This window comes from Primulina huaijiensis, chromosome 10 (assembly GCF_012295235.1).
Source record: "Primulina huaijiensis isolate GDHJ02 chromosome 10, ASM1229523v2, whole genome shotgun sequence".
Classification (NCBI taxonomy): domain Eukaryota; kingdom Viridiplantae; phylum Streptophyta; class Magnoliopsida; order Lamiales; family Gesneriaceae; genus Primulina; species Primulina huaijiensis.
Window position 1 is genome coordinate 2676762 of NC_133315.1, and position 22402 is coordinate 2699163.

At 33.0% G+C, this 22402-nt stretch overlaps 1 protein-coding gene across 1 annotated transcript; it reads left to right on the top strand.

The window, feature by feature from the left end:
- Positions 1-36: 36 nt before the first annotated feature.
- LOC140986836 (7-dehydrocholesterol reductase) lies at positions 37-4379 on the top strand. Its single transcript, XM_073455203.1, has 13 exons — positions 37-249; positions 596-818; positions 1004-1059; positions 1563-1665; positions 1756-1821; positions 1940-2053; positions 2388-2514; positions 2620-2720; positions 3273-3398; positions 3515-3579; positions 3839-3920; positions 4014-4096; positions 4190-4379. The coding sequence occupies exons 1-13, from the start codon at positions 155-157 to the stop codon at positions 4254-4256; spliced, it is 1308 nt and encodes a 435-aa protein (XP_073311304.1). The 5' UTR covers positions 37-154; the 3' UTR covers positions 4257-4379.
- Positions 4380-22402: the final 18023 nt, after the last annotated feature.

The window sequence follows — 22402 nt, forward strand, 5'->3', positions numbered from 1 at the left end:
TATATATATATATATATATATATAATATAATTTGGTGGAAAGCAATCAAAGATATTGGTTGTTTTTGCTCGAACAGTCTCCTGGCATTTAGCAGTCTAACAAGATTGACTACACAGTCCACCGAGCAGGGAGGAAGACGAAGGAAGGGGGGAAAATGGGGTCGGAGTCGAATATGGTGCACTCACCGATGGTGACATACGCTTCCATGTTATCACTTCTTTCTCTCTGCCCTCCTTTTGTCATTCTACTGTAAGTTCAGACCTCTCTTTCTAGATCTGCTTTTCCTTTGGTATCCAATTTATTCATTTTCCAATTGCCCACCTTCATGATTAAGTGGTTATTGTCGTTTTTTTTATGGTTTCGAATGTGCCAATCAATTCTGGCTATTGAGATCTCTCGGGGCTATGCAGTTCCTGTATTTGGCCAATTTCATGGTTAAGCTTATACCTGCCATAAAAAGATTAAATCTTGATTTAAATCAATCATTTACATTTACCTGTAATGCCTATTAGTTTCTGTATGATTTCTAGCCCCAGATTTATGATGTGGTGCTACTTTGATGGAACTCATTCGTGAATAATTCATCTGTGCACAGATGGTATACCATGGTACATGCCGATGGGTCTGTGGTGCAAACATGGAATAACCTCAGGGAGCAAGGCCTGCAGGGATTCGTTAATATCTGGCCAAAACCCACTGCAACTGCATGGAAGATCATTGCTTGCTATGCAGCATTTGAGGCTGCTCTTCAGCTTTTCTTACCTGGGAAATTGGTTGAGGGCCCTATCTCGCCCGCTGGAAATAGACCTGTGTACAAGGTTGTAAGCCCACATGATTATGATTTTAAATTCAAAGGTTGATGATTGTTTATTGATAAAAAAAATACTTTCTAATTGTATAATTATTGACAGGGGCATAGATACAAGCATTCAGCCAATAATCAAGTGTTGATTAGCTGTTTAAGTTTTTGTCTAATAAATTATTCTTCATTTGCTAATTGCAGGCTAATGGCGTTTTAGCTTATGCTGTAACTTTAGTTACTTACATTGGCCTCTGGTGGTAAGATTTTCTTCAAGTATTTGTTTGCAACCGGCACTTTAGTTTCTTAAGAACTTTCTTTTGAATATTGTTTCTGTTTTGATTACTCCAGAGACTAGGAGGCTTTAACTTTTAAATTGCTTAAACCATCACTGGCATGAAGTTGTAGAACTTGTTTTGCATCTGATCGTACATAAGTAATATTCTTTTATCATGTCTAATTCATATATAGAACATGATTGTCAAATCATTTTTCATAAGTAATTGATCGAAGCTACATGGCAGCTAATTTATTTTCTCCATTATATCTTATTATTGTTTTTCTTTCCAAGATTTTGTGAGGCCTGTGTTAGTAGCTAATTTATTCTCCCCTTATACAGGCTAATAAAACTTTATGCAAGTTGTTTCAGATTATGACCTGCTTAAGGAATTGTTGAGAAGTTTTACCTCCATTTATATTTTCACTCCTCGTTTCGATTGCCCAGCTTGTTGATTGAGTTTGTTAATTATTGAACTGTTCTCAGGTTTAAAATTTTTGAACCCTCATTAGTGTATGATCATTTGGGCGAGATTTTTTCAGCACTCATTTTCGGAAGCTTTGTCTTCTGTATTTTCTTATACGTCAAAGTAAGTGCTCATGGCAGTACTCTCGCAAACTTAAAGTCCTTGGTCTCAAACATATAACTAATATTCTGAATAATGTTGCATCTCTTCAAGGGTCAAATTGCACCATCTTCAAGTGATTCTGGGTCATCAGGAAATATTGTTATCGATTTCTATTGGGTGAGCACTGCAGCAGCTTCTGTTTTAATGAGTTGTTTCCTTATAACTAATTTAAATGTGGTCTAGAAACTTAATTTGCTAAAGATTATGCATCAATGAGTGATCCACAAATTTGCAGGGAATGGAGCTGTATCCTCGCATTGGAAAGAACTTCGATATTAAAGTTTTTACAAACTGTAGATTTGGGATGATGTCCTGGGCTGTTCTTGCTGTGACCTACTGCATAAAGCAGGTAATATCATTATACACTCTGATACTACAGCGTAAATAGCCTTTCTTATTACACTCCCTCACTATCTTATTAAATATTCCACATGAACTAAGTCCAAATGCTCAATCACCATTTATTCCGGCTCAAGTTAGCTAAAATCCAGTAAATTTCTCCTGTTATAGTAAGCCAATTGACGTCATAATGATAATTAGTCTTCCTAGGTATATTAAACTCTTTATTTTCTTTTTGTCTGAGTGTCTCCATTTATTGCTGGCTCTTATTATGATTCATTTCACTTTAATTTTACAAAAATGTCAAAAAATTCACTTATCACAGCTATTTTCTTTCCCTTCAGTACGAAACATATGGGAGGCTGGCTGATTCCATGCTGGTAAATACCATATTAATGTTGGTGTATGTTACAAAATTCTTTTGGTGGGAAGCTGGATATTGGAACACAATGGATATTGCTCATGACAGAGGTCTCTTTTGCATAAGACTCTATGCCTTCTCATTGTTGCTTGCATGTTTCCCCTAATTTGTTATGGTGGTTATCTTCTGTTGAATTTTTCTCTGTTCGTTTGTAGCTGGCTTTTACATATGTTGGGGATGCTTGGTCTGGGTCCCATCTGTGTATACATCTCCTGGCATGTATCTTGTCAACCATCCTGTAGATCTGGGATTTCAGGTAGCTTAAACACATCTCATGTTAAAGAATCTACAATGGCCAGTAAAAAAATTACTTTTCTTCTGTGCTAGAGATTTATTTCGGCAATTTTTTTTTAGTCAGAGTTTGACGTCAACTGCATTCAATTGTCAGAATGCTCAAACAGTTTCAGGCTTTCAGCTTCACGTTCCTTGAAATTAGTCAAAAGAGTTCATCTTCACTGAAACATTTTGGCTTCTTTCTCTTCCTCACAATTTCGTTTTATCTTGGTATGATTTGGTAGTTTCACATAGAACAGTACAACAAGATTAAACGAAGGTGGATTATCAGAAATAAAATGTTATCCATGCCTGGAAGGCCAGAAAAACTAAGCAGCACGCTCAAAACCAATTGAGCGAGAATAGTCTCTTTGGTTCCAGCTGTCATTATCAAGAATTTTGATTGATTTAGTTGGAATATTTTTTGCTTATGATGATCGAACAAGCGTGAAATATGGTACATGCTGATACTTTGTCTCTGCACACGGACTATGTTTTGTGTTTCTAACATATCCTTAATCATCTTTTTATGCAGTTTGCTCTGTGTATCCTTGTAGCAGGCATTCTTTGCATATATATAAATTATGATTGTGACAGGCAAAGGCAAGAATTCCGTAGGACAAACGGAAAATGCTTGGTTTGGGGAAAAGCGCCGTCCAAGGTATAAGTGACTGCATGGTTATTCTATGAAGTTTATACCCCTCAACTGGAACTTCACATTAATTTTTTTTAAATATTTTCCGTTCAATAAATAATGTGATATAATTTACGATACAGATTGTGGCCTCTTATACAACTACTGCTGGTGAGACAAAGACCAGCCTTTTACTGACATCAGGATGGTAAGTTAATTTCTATTTTTGTGGTAGGTGATGATCCAAAGTCAGTTCCAAATATAATTTCTCCACTCGCATTTTATCTTTATAATCATACACCTTCTGGGCAAAGACATTTGCGAAATGAATATCTAGTTTCAGATTAATGGATCTCCTGGCCGGTTGATTACCTTGGGAAGTAAAACTTTCCGAAAAACTTATCGGCTAATCCTTCTAGATTTGATCGGATTCTCAGATGATATTGCGTGTTTTTTGGGTTACGCAGGTGGGGTTTGGCTCGTCACTTCCATTATGTGCCGGAAATCTTGGGGGCCTTCTTCTGGACTTTACCAGCTCTGTTTGGGCACGTAAGTGATGACAAAATGGGGTGGCTTGTTCTCTCTCTCTCTCTCTCTCTCTCTCTCCATATGAGATTTCTAAAATTTAATCTTTGCTTGCAGTTTCTTCCTTACTTTTACGTGGTGTTCCTCACCATTCTTCTTGTTGATCGAGCGAAAAGGGATGATGATCGATGCAGATCAAAGTAAGCACACCACAAGTTGCTCCGTTTCTAATATTGTTATTGTGGTGCCTATAAATGATTAATTGAGTTGAAATTGGTGGGGGGACTTGACAGGTATGGCAAGTATTGGAAGTTATACTGTGAGAAGGTTCCCTACAAGATTGTGCCTGGAATCTACTGATGCTCTTCCAACACATGAATTGGTGTAATGCTATTTTCGCTGGTTGTGTGCATTTTGAGTTTTCACTCTCACCATGACTGTTTTTGACTTGGTTTCTTCCTCATTTGGACTTACTTGGCGCCACTCCATTTTCCTATCATTTTGTTTTTGACATGTAGAAAAATACAATTTTATAAAAAATTTAAAAACTTGAAAGACTGAGTAAATATTTACAATGACTAATTTTCTTAAATATTTATAATTATATACATAAATAAAAATATATAACGACTTTTATACGAAGTCAAACGTCTGTACAATGATTTAAATTTAATTGAATATGTTCAAATAAGTAAAATAATTATTTAAATTTAGAGTAATGTTATATGTATAACTAAATTTGTATAACCATTTTTAATACAAAATTTACTACAAAATTTCATTATTAAAATCTCATGATAAATTCAATGCAAAATCTCAAGAGGTAATAGAAAAATTTTATGATATAATAGCAAAGCTTTATTATATAATTATACATTTAGTATTACTCTTAGATTTATGATTTAGAAATGTGTAATGTTGTTATGATTATTGTCATCTTTTTAAAAAAATAATAAAAAAATTGAATATAAATCATCATCTTCATCTTCTAAACACACAAATTGTAAAGATGGGATAAATTTTATCAAAATTTTCAAAGTCAATAAAAATAAGAAAATCCTTGTTACAACTAATTATTTTAAAATCAAGCAATCAAGTTAATTTTAAAAATGTTCGTGCTTTCAAATCCGCCTTTTATTATTAAGTTCTTTATATTATTATTTTTTTAAAATAACATATTAATCATTCCATATAATATTATTAAATTATATATAAAAATTGCTACATATTTTTTTTTTATCAGAATTATAACAAGGGCAAATTGGAGATAAATTCTCAAACGCAAACTCATTTTTATGTTTAGTTCCTAAATAAAATTATTTTATTATGCACTCTCCCTCCCCTTGTTTAGTTTTTACTCCCATGTTATTAAAAGACTTAAATATAATTTTTATTACCATTTTCTCTTATTTACTATATTTTTCAGATCTTAGTATGTGACGCTGTTACACGTAACGAGTCTGCCAAAAGCATAGGGCTATGCAAAGTTTCCAACATATATATCATTTATAAGAAATTTTTTTACTTGTCTATCATACTTGAGTAAAATAAATTAAATATTTTATTTGACCAAAATGTCGTCAGGTCGTTTATAACGAGTTTTACAGACCTCTCTTCTTAGCCTAACTACACAATCGCAACGAATGATTCCTTCCGTAGATTCTTTCAACTACACTTAACACAACTTTGTATCGTTTCTTTGCTCAGGGTATATAGTAAATAGATTCAATTTGAAAATAATATATGAGAGGGGCATAATTCCTTGATAATTTTGTTCAAACATATTAAATATTATTAAATAGTAACATCATGTAGAAAAAGAATTCTCTCTTTTATGTAATAAAGGTTCGGTACCAAAAGATGCGTTAACTTTCTTCCGAGTTCATTTTACTAGACCTTGGTTGTTATTCTAGAGTTCGGATTCTTGTTTGAATATATTTTAAAGTTCCAAGAATTTCTTGTTATTTCTCAAGGATTTCTTTAATTTTATGTTGGAACATTTCATGTTCGCAATCTTGATTTTGATGACAACAAAACTTGTTACTTTGTTCCTAATGATTTACTGTAGCGCGCAGTAAGCTGGAAGTGATCAGGTTTCGAACTGATCAGTTATTTGAGCCAAACTGAAGCTATCAAGACGCAACTGAAAGTGCCAGCTGATTGCCCAAACTAAATCAACTCAACTGACATATCAAAGAACACTCCAGCTGATGTCCAGCTGATAGGTGGTTCAGCAGGAGAACTTCAGAAGCTCAGCCAGCTGATGAAGAGCTCAACTGATGAAGAGCCCAGCTGACCAGTTCAACTGAAAGAGTGAAATCAGTTCAACTGACGAGTTAACTGATTTTACCAACCTAACTGAAGATCAGTTTAGATGACTAATTAAGAGCATCAGTTAGGAATCAATCAGTTGCAGATCAAGACAAGCTTATTTTAAGTGAAATCCAGCTACGCACAAAGATACAAAAGCAATTGTACTATCAAGGTATAATAATGGACATTGCAGTAAAGATTAAAGTCAAGAGGTTCTTGAATGAGTGTCGGAAAAGTCGATACACAAATTTCAAAGAACACGTTCAAACTGTAACGGATACAATAATTGAGTCTCACTGTACGATCAGTATCTCACCTATAAATAGAATATCAGTGAAGACCAACAAAAAGAACAAGTGAGTGAGAAAAAGAAGAGAGGGCATGCTTACGGCTTATCAGCTTACAAGAAGCAATCAGCGCAGAGAGAATACAAAAAGTCATATCAGCTTAGTTTAGAAGATCTTTTCCCTTAGTGTGTGAGAACACCTTTCGGTGTATTCATTGTTCAGTTCTCACACACACTTACTCACCACCACCACTCAAATACAGTTTTGTACAAAGACATTAAACTTGTGTATGTAGTCTTTGACACACATGCGTTAAAGAAGTGTTGGCTGAAAGGTGCTGCCTTCAGTCTAAGCTAGGAGTTCAGACTAGGCAATAGTGTAAATCCTAAGCTGGGTGAGTTTGTACAAGGTATTGTATAAATCAAAGTTTTCTAGTGAATCCTACCCGAGATGGTAGAAGGGGTGACGTAGGAGCAGTTGAAATCTCCAAATATTCATAAACATATATTGTGTATTTTACTGTTTAACTATTGTTTTCAAATTGATTTGATCAGTTAGAGCATCCGTCAGTTCATCTTTCACAATAACTGAACTGATATATGCCAGAACTGATCCTCTGTTTTTTAGTTATTCAGATTACACAAGTTAAAATGCTTTCAAATATAGCAGCTTTCTTCACGAAAGATTACTTCGAGTATTTTCCGTTTAGTACTTTAACCAAACTAGATTTAATTCATTGGTGTTAACATTTTTAGAACACGAGCTATTGCAGCTTTTGGAGAATATATTGTTTGAAGCACCTCACGGTGCCCAGCAAACGATCCTTCATTTTACGTGGTACATAGTATAACTGACTGTCATAGTTTTGTACCGTATTTTGGATTTTTCTAATATTTCTGAAGAGTTTAGAGGAACCTGGATCCATTTCTAGGAATATAATATTTTGAATTATACGTGAGTTCTTTGATTCATTCCTAGTTCCTCTTGATATCTAACTCGTGTTAGATCTTTTTGTTTTAAATGTTCTAAAATATTGGAATAAAGTTTAAAAATAATAGATCCTGATTGTATGTTCGGAACGAGAAGAATATATTCCTTAAATATTTAATTACACGATAAAAATATTGTATGCTTGAAATATTTACCTCGACTTTTATATTATTTTCATTGCTATGTATAATTTGGGATTTTTTAAAGAATTATAGAGGTTATTTTAGTAATTTTAACAAGATTAGAGAATTTAAACAAATAATTCAAGTTTGTTGTGGAGTTAGAACATACAAGTTCTGACATAAAGATTGATCTTAAACTTGTATTTGGATTTTGTGATTTTTGGATAACTAACTTTATAACATTGTAAATAGATTCAGGGAATACTGAATTTATATCAATAAATAATTATTCGATCCTTAAATTTACTCGAAAGTTAATCTTTTTTGTTAATTTTGATTATAAAGTTGACACTGAGAATAACAACATAATTATTTTTGAAATTTTAGAAAATTGTAGCATTGATATTTTCATCAGGAGCTAACAAACAATATTTTCAAAAACGAACTGGATCGACTGATTCGATTGGTAATCGATCGCTAGTCCGGTCCGGAATACCCTCAAAAACGGTTTTAACAGTCAAATCGGTCAAAATTGATCGAACCGACTATGAAACGAAAAATTGGTTCAACCGACTAAACCAGCTTTATTTTTATTATTTTTATTTGAAAAGTTATTGTTTTTATTTTTAAATCTTAAATTTAATATTTTTTTATGGATATAGATTATTTGAAATTTGGGCTTCTTCAAAAATATTATTTTAGTAATCCTAGAGTTTATTTACTTTACTATTTTTTTTAAAAAAATATAACTATAATTGATATTTTGAATATATGCACTTGATTATTTAATTTTTAAAATCTGATAAATATATTTTATTTGTGAAGGATCGAGTGTGCTAGTGCCTTCGAAGGCATTTCAAACACTATATTCTCCAATTAGCTGCAATAGCTCGTGTTCTAAGAATATTAACACCGATGAATTAAATCGAGTTTGGTTTAAAACCAAGCGGAAGAAACTCGAAGTAATCTTTCGTGAAGAATACTGATATTAGAAAACATTTTAACTTATGTAAACTGACTAACCGAAGGAAGACATATTAGTTTTTGCATTCTTCAGTTCAGTTATGGTGACAACTGAACTGACGGATACTCCAACTGATCGAAATAGTTTGAAAACAGAAGTTAATCAGTAAAATACACAAGATATGTTTATGGATGTTCGGAGACTTCAACTGCTCCTACGTCACCTCTTCTACCTCCACGGGTAGGTTCCACCAGAAGACTTTGATTTATACAATACTTTTGTACAAACCCACTCATCTAGGACTTACACTACTGCTTAAACTGAACTCCTAGGTACGATTGAAGGCAGCACTTTCCAGCCAACACTTCTTTAACGTCTATGTGTCAAAGACTACATACACAAGTTTAACGTCTTTGTACAAGACAGTATTTGAGTGGATTTGAGAGTGAGTGTGTGTGTGAGAATTGAACAAGAATGTTCTCACATACTGAGGGAAAATGGCTTCTAAACTAAGCTAATACAACGATGAAGAATTCCCTTTGGGCTTTAAGTGCTTCTGAAAGCTGATATACAACTGAGCGTGCCCTTTTCTGTTTTTCTTCTCAACTCTTTTCACTCGTGTATATTCTCTCTTATTTGAGTCTTCATTGATATTCTCTTTATATAGGCGAGAAAAGCTGATCGTACAGTGAGACTCAATTATTGTATCCGTTGCATTTGAATCGGCTCCATGGATTTTGTGCTTCGACTTTACGACTGCCCTTCTGTAGCGTTTTGTCTTTTAATGCTCTGATGCAACGTCATTATTATCCTTTGACTGGACAATGGCTTTGTACCTTCACGCACAGCTGGAATCCATTTACTGTAAGTTTGTCTTGATCTGCAACTGAAAGATTCTGACTGATGTTTTGAACTGGTCAGCTGGACTGATCTTCAGTTGGGCTAGTGAAATCAGTTGAATCGTTAGTTGAACTTATTTCACTCATTCAGTTGAACTGGTTAGCTGGGTTTTTCGTCAGTTGGACACATCATAGGCTGGCCAGTCTTTTGAGATCTTCCTGCTGAATCACCTATCAGTTTGGACAATCAACTGAACTACTTGTTTGAAAAACCATTTAAATTGATTTAGTCTCGGCAATAGTTGGTTCAATCAGTTGGCATCTCCGATGGCTTCAGTTGTTTCGTAAACTGATTAATTCAGTTTTAGCTGTCTGCGCACTAAGGTAGATTATTAGAAACAAAATAATAAGTTTTGTTAGCATCAAAATCAAGATTGCGAACTTGTCAAGTTCCAACAATTTGTCTATTTATATAAATATTTTAGGTTTTTAAATTTAAATGTCATTCATTATATTATATTAATATTTATATATTATAACAGTATTTCGGTATGATCGTTTGGTTAAATATGTCCGATCGATTAGACTATTTTTTTAAGGTATACCAGTTCGATCACCTGTCCAGTCATGAAAACATTGCTAACACATATATGAGTAAAAATTCTTTTAATTATAATATTATATAATAATATAAGAACCAAAAAATAACATAATTTTTTTGTTCAACTAACTCGTCCAGTTTTGTTTTGGTCAACTATATTTTACATTTTAGTTTCGAAACACTAGCTATTATTTTTCGATTATATTGATCCAATTTCTAGGGTGTGCAATTAGTCTAATTGGTTACTAACCGAACAGAATTACATCAAACCGATTTAACTGATTTTATTTTTGAAAAACCAAACCTACCGAATTATCTATAGAAATCGAATAAATGGAACCGATTTTAGAATCGGTTTTATCAGTCGATAATTAAAATTACCAACAATTTTAATTAAAAAATTGATTAATTACATCCAGCTCCTTTGAGGTTTGTCATAATAATTTAAAAAAAACTCAATTATATATAAATATTAAATATATATCTAAAAAATAACAAATAAATATGATAAGTTCTAACATTACATACATCACTATCATGTTTGCATTTTCTTACATTTAACTCCTTGAAAATGTAAGATAAGTACAAACCTAAAGGTGGAAACATAAGACAAATACTAATTTGTGGGGGTGTTTGTAATTTTAGAAATTATTGGATTTATTTGCTATTCTTCACAAATATAACATTAAATATATATTGAATTTTTTTATAAACATAGGGAAAGATATATGTAATTATATCTTAAAAATTGAGAATTTTGACATTTAAAAAATATTGATTTTAGATTACAGTGACATATATATCTATTCTATATTATAATAGTTCAGAGGGTTAGAAAAACTGTTTGAGGAGAACATCAAATTTTTTTTCCTTTTTTACACTCCTCTTCAATACCAAAAAGCCTTTCTTTTTTCTACCATAATATTATTATATTTTTTATTTAAATTAAGTTTAATAGAAATATATATTTGTTTTATCATACACAACAATGTGTACGAACACACTAATTATAATATTCATATCAAATTATAAATATCCAATATTCATTCTATAAATTGATTAAAAAATATTTCAAATATCTAATATTATGTTACACACAACGTGTGTACCTCAATCGCTAGTATATATGATACATTGGTTTGAAATATGAAAATGAGCTTGCATCTTATTTTTAATTATTATGGTCATACAAATTTAAATTAAAGATTAGGTAATTTGGAGAAAAATGCATCTGACCATGTTTAATTTATGATTCAGTCCCCTTCAGTTTTATTTTGTGTTTTAATACCTGACTAAATTCAAAATTATTTTTAGTACATGTTTTTTGCGTTTTTACCTTTTTACCCTTTATTAATTAATAAAAAATTATAAGAATCCCAAATTTTGTTGTTCCCGTTATCTTTCTACGCTGCTACTCTCCTTCCCGCTTCCCACTCTTCTTATCTGTGCGAGATTTTTTTTTCCTTCATTTTCCTACTCGCCAATTTCGTACTCGCCATTTTCCTTCATTCTCCTTCGTTTGCACAATTTACTATAGTTTCCGCTGTTGTATTTAACTGGATCTGGCCACAAATCTGTCGCTCAAATCCGTACCTCTGCGTAACGAAGTGTAGAAAATTCCCAGCAAATCCGAGCCCCTACCAGCGCAAACCAGACGTCGCAACATCCATTGTCGTCCTATTTCCGTAAATGTTGCAGAAACCAGATTTTGTGGGCGGAAGCAATTTTTGGGTCGAAGCATCGTATGTGAGGAGAAGAAAATAGGCGCTTCAATTTCGGATTTCCATGGAACTACCACTCTCTGAAAATAATAAAGGACGATTAAAGGTTACACATTTCAATTGTCGTTTATTTGTGATAAATTTTGTAGTTATACTGTTTTTTTTTTTTTGCATAAAATCAATATCTTTTCTTCAATATCTTTTCTTCAATCTCATTTTGGATACACAAATGTATTTATGATGTATGTTCGTAATAGGATTGTCATTTGCGGAAAGAACCATCGGCCCCGTAAAAGACACTGGACAGAAGATTGAATTTAACGCAGAGAGTTTGTCAGTCAAACTCCATTTGCACGAACAAGGTTGAATGTGTTAGTCTAGAGAATATGGTTGGAATGATAGTTATGTGAGATTAGTTTGGCTTGTCAAAATAAGTTTGTTTTAGTTTATTTTGACAGAATGTTTTTGATTTGGTTTGACAGAAATGGATTGTTATTTGATATTAGTTTCCGCATGTAAGATCATTATCAATGTTTCGACATGTAAGATCATTATGTACTGTCGTGAGATATTTATTTGAGATTGGTTGTTCATGTTTGTAGCAACTTATTTGTGTAATTTCTTGATTTATTCGTGGCAATTTACTGTGAAATTTATTGAGTTATTATTCGTGTGTAATATATTATTTTTTTTATGTGGATTAGAATGACTAAGACTTAAAAGAAGTGTGAATCAAATACGACTGATAATGATGCAGATATTGGTCCCTCTGTTAAAGAGGGTTACTCAAGGTGTTCGCCAGCCGTGATGGAGCAATTGGTTCCTAGATTGGGTGAGTTACAATTGAAGAGGATAGAAGCTTCACCTCTGGCACCTTAGTTGAAGATCGAAAAGCTTTCTATAAGCACATCAAGAGTCTACTCAATGCTTAAACGCTTTGAAGTAGAAACATGCAGCTTTTGTTTTGGAAGCAATATCAAGGTGCCATTCACTTCGAGGGAATTCTCTATCGTTATAGGGTTGGGGAGCGTTGGTCAACCCGTTAACCTAGATTTAAAGTTGGGTTCAAACTTCCTTGAGCGTCATTTCAAGGGGGTGAACTGTGTGCAGAGAAATGTCATAACAGAGAAGTTGTTGGATTTGGCCGGGAATGATCTTGAGATTGATGATTTTTCAGATTTTTTATTTTGCTGCTTTTTAACGAGTTATATTTCCTATTAGTAATTTTGGAACACCAAAGTTTATTTTCCCATACAATTTGGAAACTTTTTTTGGATATGGTTGGGGAAATGCAGCCTTTAGGTTTTTGCGTTATGAAATTGAAGACCATCTTGGATTTTCTAAAGTGAAAAGAAAGAATAAAAAGTATATGGGAGGTTGCATAGTTGGATTGATAGTATTATCTTTTTTATTTTTGAAACTTATATATGTTATTGTTGGTTGTAGTAAATGCAAATCATTTTATTTGTATAGGCTTGGGTGTATATGCTTGGTGAACCGCGTGTTTTACATTGCTTTCCTCGTTTATTCAAGTGGGTAGAGAGCAAGATTCCCGTGAATCCTATAGGTGCAGAGGCTGCATTAATGGCTGTGAGATCGAACAAGGTTTGCACAATTTAATCTAATCATCCTTTAGTTTTGTGTACATGTATTTAATCTACACCATCTCTTTACCCGCCCAAACTTTATGATACTCGAGTTCTACACCATAATCTCTTTCAATGTCCTTCAGCATTGTACATGGGCGATATGATGGCTCTCTCCTTAATTTCTCCTTCACAACATTAGCTACCCAAGATGAATCAACTTTAGGGTGATTTCTACTCCGCAAATTGTCATCCCCTCAACTATGGCTTAGGTTGCACTTTCTTATGCCAAATGAATTGTCCGCTTTATGTTTGGAGGCATAAATTTTCTACTGACAATTCTCTTTGCTGCAAACAACTAAGATCTTACCACTTTCATTTCTCCTGTAAATAAAAGAACTTCTACAGGCAACAACATAATTTTTAAGACAAATCCTGAATTCGGCTGCATCTTTAAATTTTTGCCCAACACCACGTATGCAATGAATCCAAGCATCAATAGAATTGGTTAAAGTGCTAACGTCAAGATCGTGAACTCCGTCAGAACAAACTTCATCACCAAAATCAAACCTAACCATTTTAATACAAATCAATAAAATACATGAGGAAACACATCAATATTCTTTTACCTAATTTAAATCGAACTATAAAATATAACAAATAATTCTCAAGGCACAGTAGTAAAAAACAAGCAATAACTCATTTACCAACTTTGCAATTTCTAAAATTGGCAAACAAACAATAAAAAAAATCGGAAACAAAAAATAAGGAAGTTTCCTCGCAACATTTATGTTGACCGGGCTCTGATCATCTTTTGGAACAGCTATCAATTTGATTATATTTAATTTCAAACAACTGTGAAGGTTTATCATATTTCGGACATCATCATCTTCATTCAGGGTTACTGCAATATGCTCATGGAGTGTCATGTATTGCAATATCGTTAATTCTGAATTAATAGCCGCACATTTTTGTCCTAATCTCTGGAATATCTCTAACAGAGTTGCGCCATTAGGAATTTAAATCAAATAAAGACCATTGACGTAGCGACAACTTCCAAGAAACGAAAATATTGCGCACCCGGAACCGGCTTCCATCAATAAATCGATCGTGGAATATCTAAAATATTAAAACTTGATTCTGCAGATTTAGGCATCAAATAAAATGGACATCCAAAAAAAAATTAGTTCTACAATTTCTTACTTTAAATTAAAAACTCAAATAATGGGGATAAATGATTTACATAAAATAAAATCACAACCAAACCAAAATCGCCTTTTGTGCTCAAACAATATTGAAGCATAAATTTATCTATTCACATCATATTTCAACAAAATCATACAAAATTTTCGGTACTCATTTCAGAAATATTTTTCTTCAAAATCATCGTAATAATTCAACAATTCTTTTCAAAATTGTTTGACAAAAAGTAAGTCAAGCAAACAAACAATAGTGCACAAATGAAATCAAGTGGAAATATGATAATGATCTTACATGCAGAAACTAATATCAAATAACAATCTCATTCTGTCAAACCAATTCAAAAATATTCCGTCAAAATAAACTAAAACAATCTCATTTTTACAAGCCAAACTAATATCACATAAATATCATTTCAAGCATATTCTCTAAACTAACACGTTCTGTTAAACAAAACTTGTTCCCAATATCATGCACATTAATGTCCGTATTCAGTCAAAACAACAAAATTCATTTTCACTACACTGTGATAAATTTTACGATAAGGCACCAAAATTAATTAACAAAAAAAAAACATAAATTGGATTTAATCAAGCATATTACTTTGTTCAACCTTATTCGTGCAAATGGTGTTTCTCTGACGAAATTCTCTGCACTAAATTCAAGATTATGTCCGCAAATCGCAGCCCTAAACTTTGCTCCGTCCACTCTTCAACTATTTCACTTCTGCTGTCTTTTATGGGGCCGATGGTTCATTCCGCAAATGATAATCCTATTACGAACATACACTGTCATAAACACATTTGTGTAACCGAAATGCGATTGAAGAAAAGAAAATGTTTTACGCACAAAAACAATTACACCTACATAAATGATCACAAATAAACGACAATTGAAATGTGTACCCTTTAATCGTCCTTTATTAGTTTTATAGGGTGGTAGTTCCACGGAAATCCGAAAATGAAGCGCCTATTTTCTCCTCCTCACATGCGCTGCTTCAACCCACAAATTGCTTCGACCCAGAAATTATGGTTTTTGCAAAGTCTGCAGGATCAGGACGACAATGGAAGCTGGGACTTGTGGTTTGCGCTGGTTGGGAATCGACTTTGCTGGGAATTTTCTATGCTCGGTTGCGCAGATTCACGATTTTCAGCAACAGGTTTGTGGGAAGAGTAAGTTAATTAGACCTGCGGAAAAAGGGTAAAACGTGCCGAAGGAGAATGGGATAGGGTTTCATACATAATGGCTAGTAGGAAATTAAAGGGAAAAAAAAGGGTTGCTCCCACATAAAACAACCAGAATGGGAAGCGGGAGAAGAACAAAAAGAGAAGATGAACATCAATAATAATGATTCTTACAATTTTTTATTCATTACAAAAGGATAAAAATGTAAAATTACATGACACATGTAGTAAAAAGAAAGCTGGATTTTGGTCAAGTACTAAAACACAAAAAATAACTAATGGGGAGTGAATCATAAGAAAATAAAGGACAGATGCATTTTTCTCCAAATTCTCCTTAAAGATTTATGATAAATATGTTAATTTTGTTTATGTTGAAAAATTATTTAAAAATGTGAAAAATATTTGTGTTGAAAATGTGAATGTTGAATGTTGAAAATTAGGTAAAATTAGGTGTTGAATATTGAAAATTAGTGTGTGATGATGTAGGTAATGATGTATTTTATTTTTGGATTATTTGTAAAAATTTTCTATAAATAGATCTCTTATTTGTGAAGAAAATCACAATTGAGTTGAGAGAAAAATATTATAAAGTGTGTAGTGTGATAATTTTGAGAGTTTGAGATTTTTACTTTTTTACCGTAAATTTTTACTTTTTCACAACACGTTATCAGCACGAAGCTCTAAAAGTCCTCCATATTTTTCCAAGCTCCGAACAGAAGAAAAAGGTAACAAAAGTAATAATATTTATTTTACTGTTATTTATTTATTGTTTATATATGTAATATATAATATAATGTTATTGTTAGAAATAATAAAAATAATTTTTTCAAAAACTTGTTATAAATCCTGGGAGGATGTTAAGACGACATCCCACACTCCCGGTAAGGGATACGACAAGTATAAAAGCCTATAAGGTTTTTTAAACAAAATAACTTATGACACCTAATTATAATAATGTGATATGATATACATAATTATTTAAATATGACTAATATTATATACACCATATTATTACCATAAAATTATACAAATACATACATTTATTTTCTTATACACCAACGGTAATAAACGGTAACAAAACGGCTAGTTTTTGCTCTATAAATACAATCTCACAAATACATTCAATCACTCCAACTTTCTCTTCTTCTCTAAAAATTATTCTTCATCAAATTTTCGAAGAAAAAAAGAAGATGGCTTTCACGAGGTTATTTTTAATTATTTTGGTTATCATACTCACCAGTCTTGTATTTATCGGAGAATATCCTCCTCGTGTGTTTTCTTTATTTTTACGAATACTTGTACTTGTTGTTTATCCATTACTTTGTATTGCAATATTCATTAACTAATAAAATGCATCGTAATTTTTAGTACCACCATGGCAAACTTGGCAAAGCTCGAATTCATCGCTCTTGATATTACTGGGAAAAACTATATGCCATGGACTCTTGATGTAGAAATGCATCTTGAGTCATTGGGTCTAAGCGAGACCATTAAAGAAAATGGTATATCTTCATCACAAGAAAAAGCAAAAGCTATAATATTTTTACGACGACACCTTGATGAAGGTTTAAAATGTGAATATCTCATCGAAAAAGATCCCATGGCTCTGTGGAAAGGATTAAAAGAGAGATTTGAACATATAAGGGAAGTTATACTTCCGACCGCCCGTGATGAATGGAATATGTTAAGATTCCAAGACTTTAAAAAAGTCAGTGATTACAATTCAGCGATGTATAGAATAATCTCGCAGTTAAAATTTTGTGGACATGAGGTTACAGAATCGGAAATGCTTGAAAAAACATTTTCCACGTTTCACGCATCAAATATAACACTACAGCAACAATATAGAGTGCGTGGATTTGCGAGATATTCTGAACTCATCGCCTGTCTTCTTGTGGCGGAAAAGAACAACGAGCTATTAATGAGAAATCATCAGTCCCGACCCACTGGATCAACAGCATTTCCAGAAGTAAATGCTGTAAGTAAAAATGAATTTAAACCTGGAAACCAAAATCAAATTCAAAGACAAGGTTTTGGTCGAGGTCGAGGTCGAGGTCGAGGTCGTGGACGTGGACGAGGACGAGGAAGTGGTCGTGGTCGTGGACGCGGCCGTGGTTTTGAAAATAATCGAGATAGTTATTTCTATAACTCATCTCAAAATAACGTCCCAAACCATCCACAGAAAAGGCATCAAGAAAACATGAGTGTTAATGAAAATCACTCGAAAAGATTTGAAAGTTCTTGTTTCAGATGCGGCACTCCAGGACATTGGTCTCGTATTTGTCGAGCCCCTGAGCATCTTTGCAAACTTTATAAAGAATCAATAAAGGAGAAAGAAAAGGAGACCAACTTCACTGAGCGAAGTGACCGTTTAAGTGATTCAACTCATTTTGATGCTGCTGATTTTATGAATGATTTCTCTGGAAATGATCAATATGTTGGTGGGATAGAAATGAACAATATTGATGCTGCAGATTTTCTCAATGATTTCTCTGAAAATGAACAATATAGTGGTAGATTATAAATGTACAATAATTTATTTTTCATGTAATTATATGATTATGTGTTTATTGTACAATTATGATATGTGTTATATTTAAATATGTATTGTCATTAATTTTTTTTCATTGCATATTTTTTGAAGTTCAAATATGGAAAATGCTATGAGCAAAGCTGAAGTTTGCATACCCGATAGTGGTACAACTCACACTACCCTCCGAGATAAAAGATATTTCTTGGAACTAAAACCAACAAAAACAATGGTGAATACAATATCAGGTCCTGTAGACTTGATTAAAGGTTGTGGTAAAGCACAATTTTTGTTACCTAATGGTACAAAATTTTTGATTAATGATGCTTTGTATTCACCACAATCGAAAAGAAATTTGTTGAGTTTTAATGATATATACTCTCATGGGTATGATACTCAAACAATGAATGAAGGGAATGAGAAATATATGTGTCTTACCACATATAAATCAGGAAAGAAATATGTGATTGAAAAACTACCAATGCTCCCTACTGGATTGCATTATACACATATAAGTCTCATTGAATCAAACATGGTAGTTGATAATTCTTCAATATTAAACAATTGGCATGATCGATTAGGACATCCTGGTTCAACAATGATGCGAAGAATTATAGAAAATACACATGGTCATCCGTTGAAAGACCAGAAGATCTTTCAGAATAATAAGTTTCAATGTAAAGCATGTTCTCTTGGAAAACTTATTATAAGACCATCACCAGCCAAAATCCAAACTGAATCACCAATGTTTCTTGAACGTATTCAGGGTGATATTTGTGGACCAATCCATCCACCATGTGGACCATTCAGATACTTTATGGTATTGATTGATGCCTCCAGCAGATGGTCACATGTATGTTTATTGTCAACTCGAAATGTTGCATTTGCAAGATTACTTGCTCAAATAATAAAATTGAGGAATCAATTTCCCGATTATACAATCAAGAAAATTAGACTTGATAATGCTGGTGAATTTACTTCCCAGACTTTCAATGATTATTGTATGTCTATGGGAATCATTGTTGAGCATCCTGTTGCTCATGTACATACTCAAAATGGATTGGCTGAATCATTGATTAAACGTCTGCAAATGATTGCTAGACCAATGATTATGAAAACAAAGCTCCCTATTTCTATATGGGGACATGCAATTTTACATGCTGCTTCATTAATTCGCATCAGACCAAGTGCATATCATAAATACTCCCCATTGCAGCTTGCATTTGGTAAAGAACCAGACATTTCTCATCTGAGAATTTTTGGATGTATGGTGTATGTGCCTATTGCACCACCTCAACGAAAGAAAATGGGACCTCAAAGAAAGATTGGAATTTATATTGGTTATGATAGTCCATCGATCATTCGATATCTTGAACCACAGACAGGCGACGTGTTCACAGCACGTTTTGCTGATTGTCATTTTAATGAGGAAATCTTCCCAATGTTAGGGGGAGAACAGAAACATACCGAAAAAGAAATTACATGGTATGTATCATCATTGTTACATCTGGATCCAAGAACAAAACAATGTGAAAAAGATGTACAGCAAATTGTGCACTTGCAAAGAATAGCAAATCAAATACCAGATGCATTTGCAGACACAAAAGGGGTAACTAAATCATATATACATGCTGCAAATGCCCCTGCTCGAATTGAAATTCCGAAGAAACAAATTGAAGATAGTCATGATGTCATTAAACGCCTGAAGCGTGGAAGGCCAGTTGGTTCCAAGGATAAAAATCCTCGAAAAAGAAAATTCATAGAGAAACACAATGATCACAAAATAGAGAATGATGTTCCTGAAGAAACACATAATGATCACAAAATAGAGAATGATGTTCCTGAAGAAACACATGATGATGAAAATGTTTTGTCAGAACCACAAACTGACGAGAATCATGAAATCTCTATCAATTATATTAATACTGGAAAAATATGGAACCGAAAAGATATAGAAGAAATTGATGATATATTTTCTTATAATGTGGCAATCGACATCATAAATGATAATGAAGATCATGAACCAAAATCTTTTGGTGAATGTAAAAATCGGCAGGATTGGATAAAATGGAAAGATGCCATCCAGGTTGAATTGGATTCGCTAAATAAACGTAATGTTTTTGGACCTATAGTCCTTACACCTGAAGGTGTAAAACCTGTTGGATACAAATGGGTTTTTATTCGAAAGCGAAATGAGAAAAATGAAATAGTAAGATATAAAGCTCGACTTGTTGCACAAGGTTTTTCTCAAAGGCCTGGAATTGATTATGAAGAAACGTATTCTCCTGTGATGGATGCAATTACGTTTCGGTATTTGATTAGCTTGGCAGTATCTGAAAATTTAGAAATGCGTCTTATGGATGTTGTTACAGCCTACTTATATGGATCACTTGATAGTAATATATATATGAAAATCCCTGAAGGATTTAAGATGCCTGAAGCACAAAGTTCAAAACCCAGAGAATGTTATTCTGTGAAATTACTAAGATCATTATATGGGTTGAAGCAATCCGGCAGAATGTGGTATAATAGGCTAAGTGATCACTTGATGAAAAAGGGATATGTAAATAATTCAATATGCCCTTGTGTTTTCATTAAGAAAACAACATCCGGATGCGTAATTATTGCTGTATATGTTGATGATTTAAACATCATTGGAACAAATAAGGAAATTCAAGAAGTTGTGTCATACTTGAAAGAAGAATTTGAAATGAAGGATCTTGGAAAAACCAAGTATTGTCTGGGTTTACAAATTGAACAAAAAGAATGTGGAATATTTGTTCACCAGACAAATTATACAGAAAAGATCCTTAAACGTTTTAATATGGACAAATCAAATCCTTTAAGTACTCCAATGGTTGTTAGATCATTAAACACAAAAAATGATCCATTCCGTCCATGTGAAGATGATGAAGATATTCTTAGTCCAGAAGTACCATATATAAGTGCTATCGGTGCCCTTATGTATCTTACAAATTGTACAAGGCCTGATATATCTTTTGCCGTAAATTTATTGGCAAGATTTAGCACATATCCAACAAAGAGACATTGGAACGGAATTAAACATATATTCCGTTATCTACGAGGAACGACAGACTTGGGACTTTTGTATTCAAAAGATGCTAATCCAAGTATAATTGGTTATGCCGATGCTGGATACTTATCTGATCCACACAAAGCACGTTCTCAAACTGGATATGTATTTACTCGTGGAGGCACTGCAATTTCTTGGCGTTCACAGAAACAAACACTTGTAACAACTTCATCAAATCATGCCGAGATTATTGCACTACATGAAGCAAGCCGTGAATGTGTGTGGTTAAAATCAATGACTCAACATATCCAAATCTCATGCGGATTATCATTCGACGAGAAGCCTGTGATACTATATGAAGATAATGCTGCATGTGTTGCTCAAATGAAAGAAGGATACATAAAAAGCGACAGAACTAAACATATTCCTCCTAAGTTCTTCGCATTCACCAAGGAGCTTGAGAAGAATAAATGTATTGATGTTCGTCACATTCAATCAAGTGAAAACTCATCAGATCTCTTCACAAAGGCACTTCCTACGACAATATTCAGAAAGCACATATATAATATTGGGATGCGCAATCTACGAAATTTGTGAAGAATTGTTCGTGTCAACATGAGGGGGAGTTTACGTGACTGCACTCTTTTTCCCTTACTATGGTTTTTATCCCAATGGGTTTTTCCTAGTAAGGTTTTTAACGAGGCAGTATAAAAACACGTAATGTATACAATCATTATGATCATCATCACAAGGGGGAGTGTTGAAAAATTATTTAAAAATGTGAAAAATATTTGTGTTGAAAATGTGAATGTTGAATGTTGAAAATTAGGTAAAATTAGGTGTTGAATATTGAAAATTAGTGTGTGATGATGTAGGTAATGATGTATTTTATTTTTGGATTATTTGTAAAAATTTTCTATAAATAGATCTCTCATTTGTGAAGAAAATCACAATTGAGTTGAGAGAAAAATATTATAAAGTGTGTAGTGTGATAATTTTAAGAGTTTGAGATTTTTACTTTTTACCGTAAATTTTTATTTTTTCACAAGAGTTTAACCCAATTTTCAATAAAAACCAAATTATCAAATTGACCGAACGGAATTTTCAAAAAAAAACTGTTTGGTCGGTTTAATCG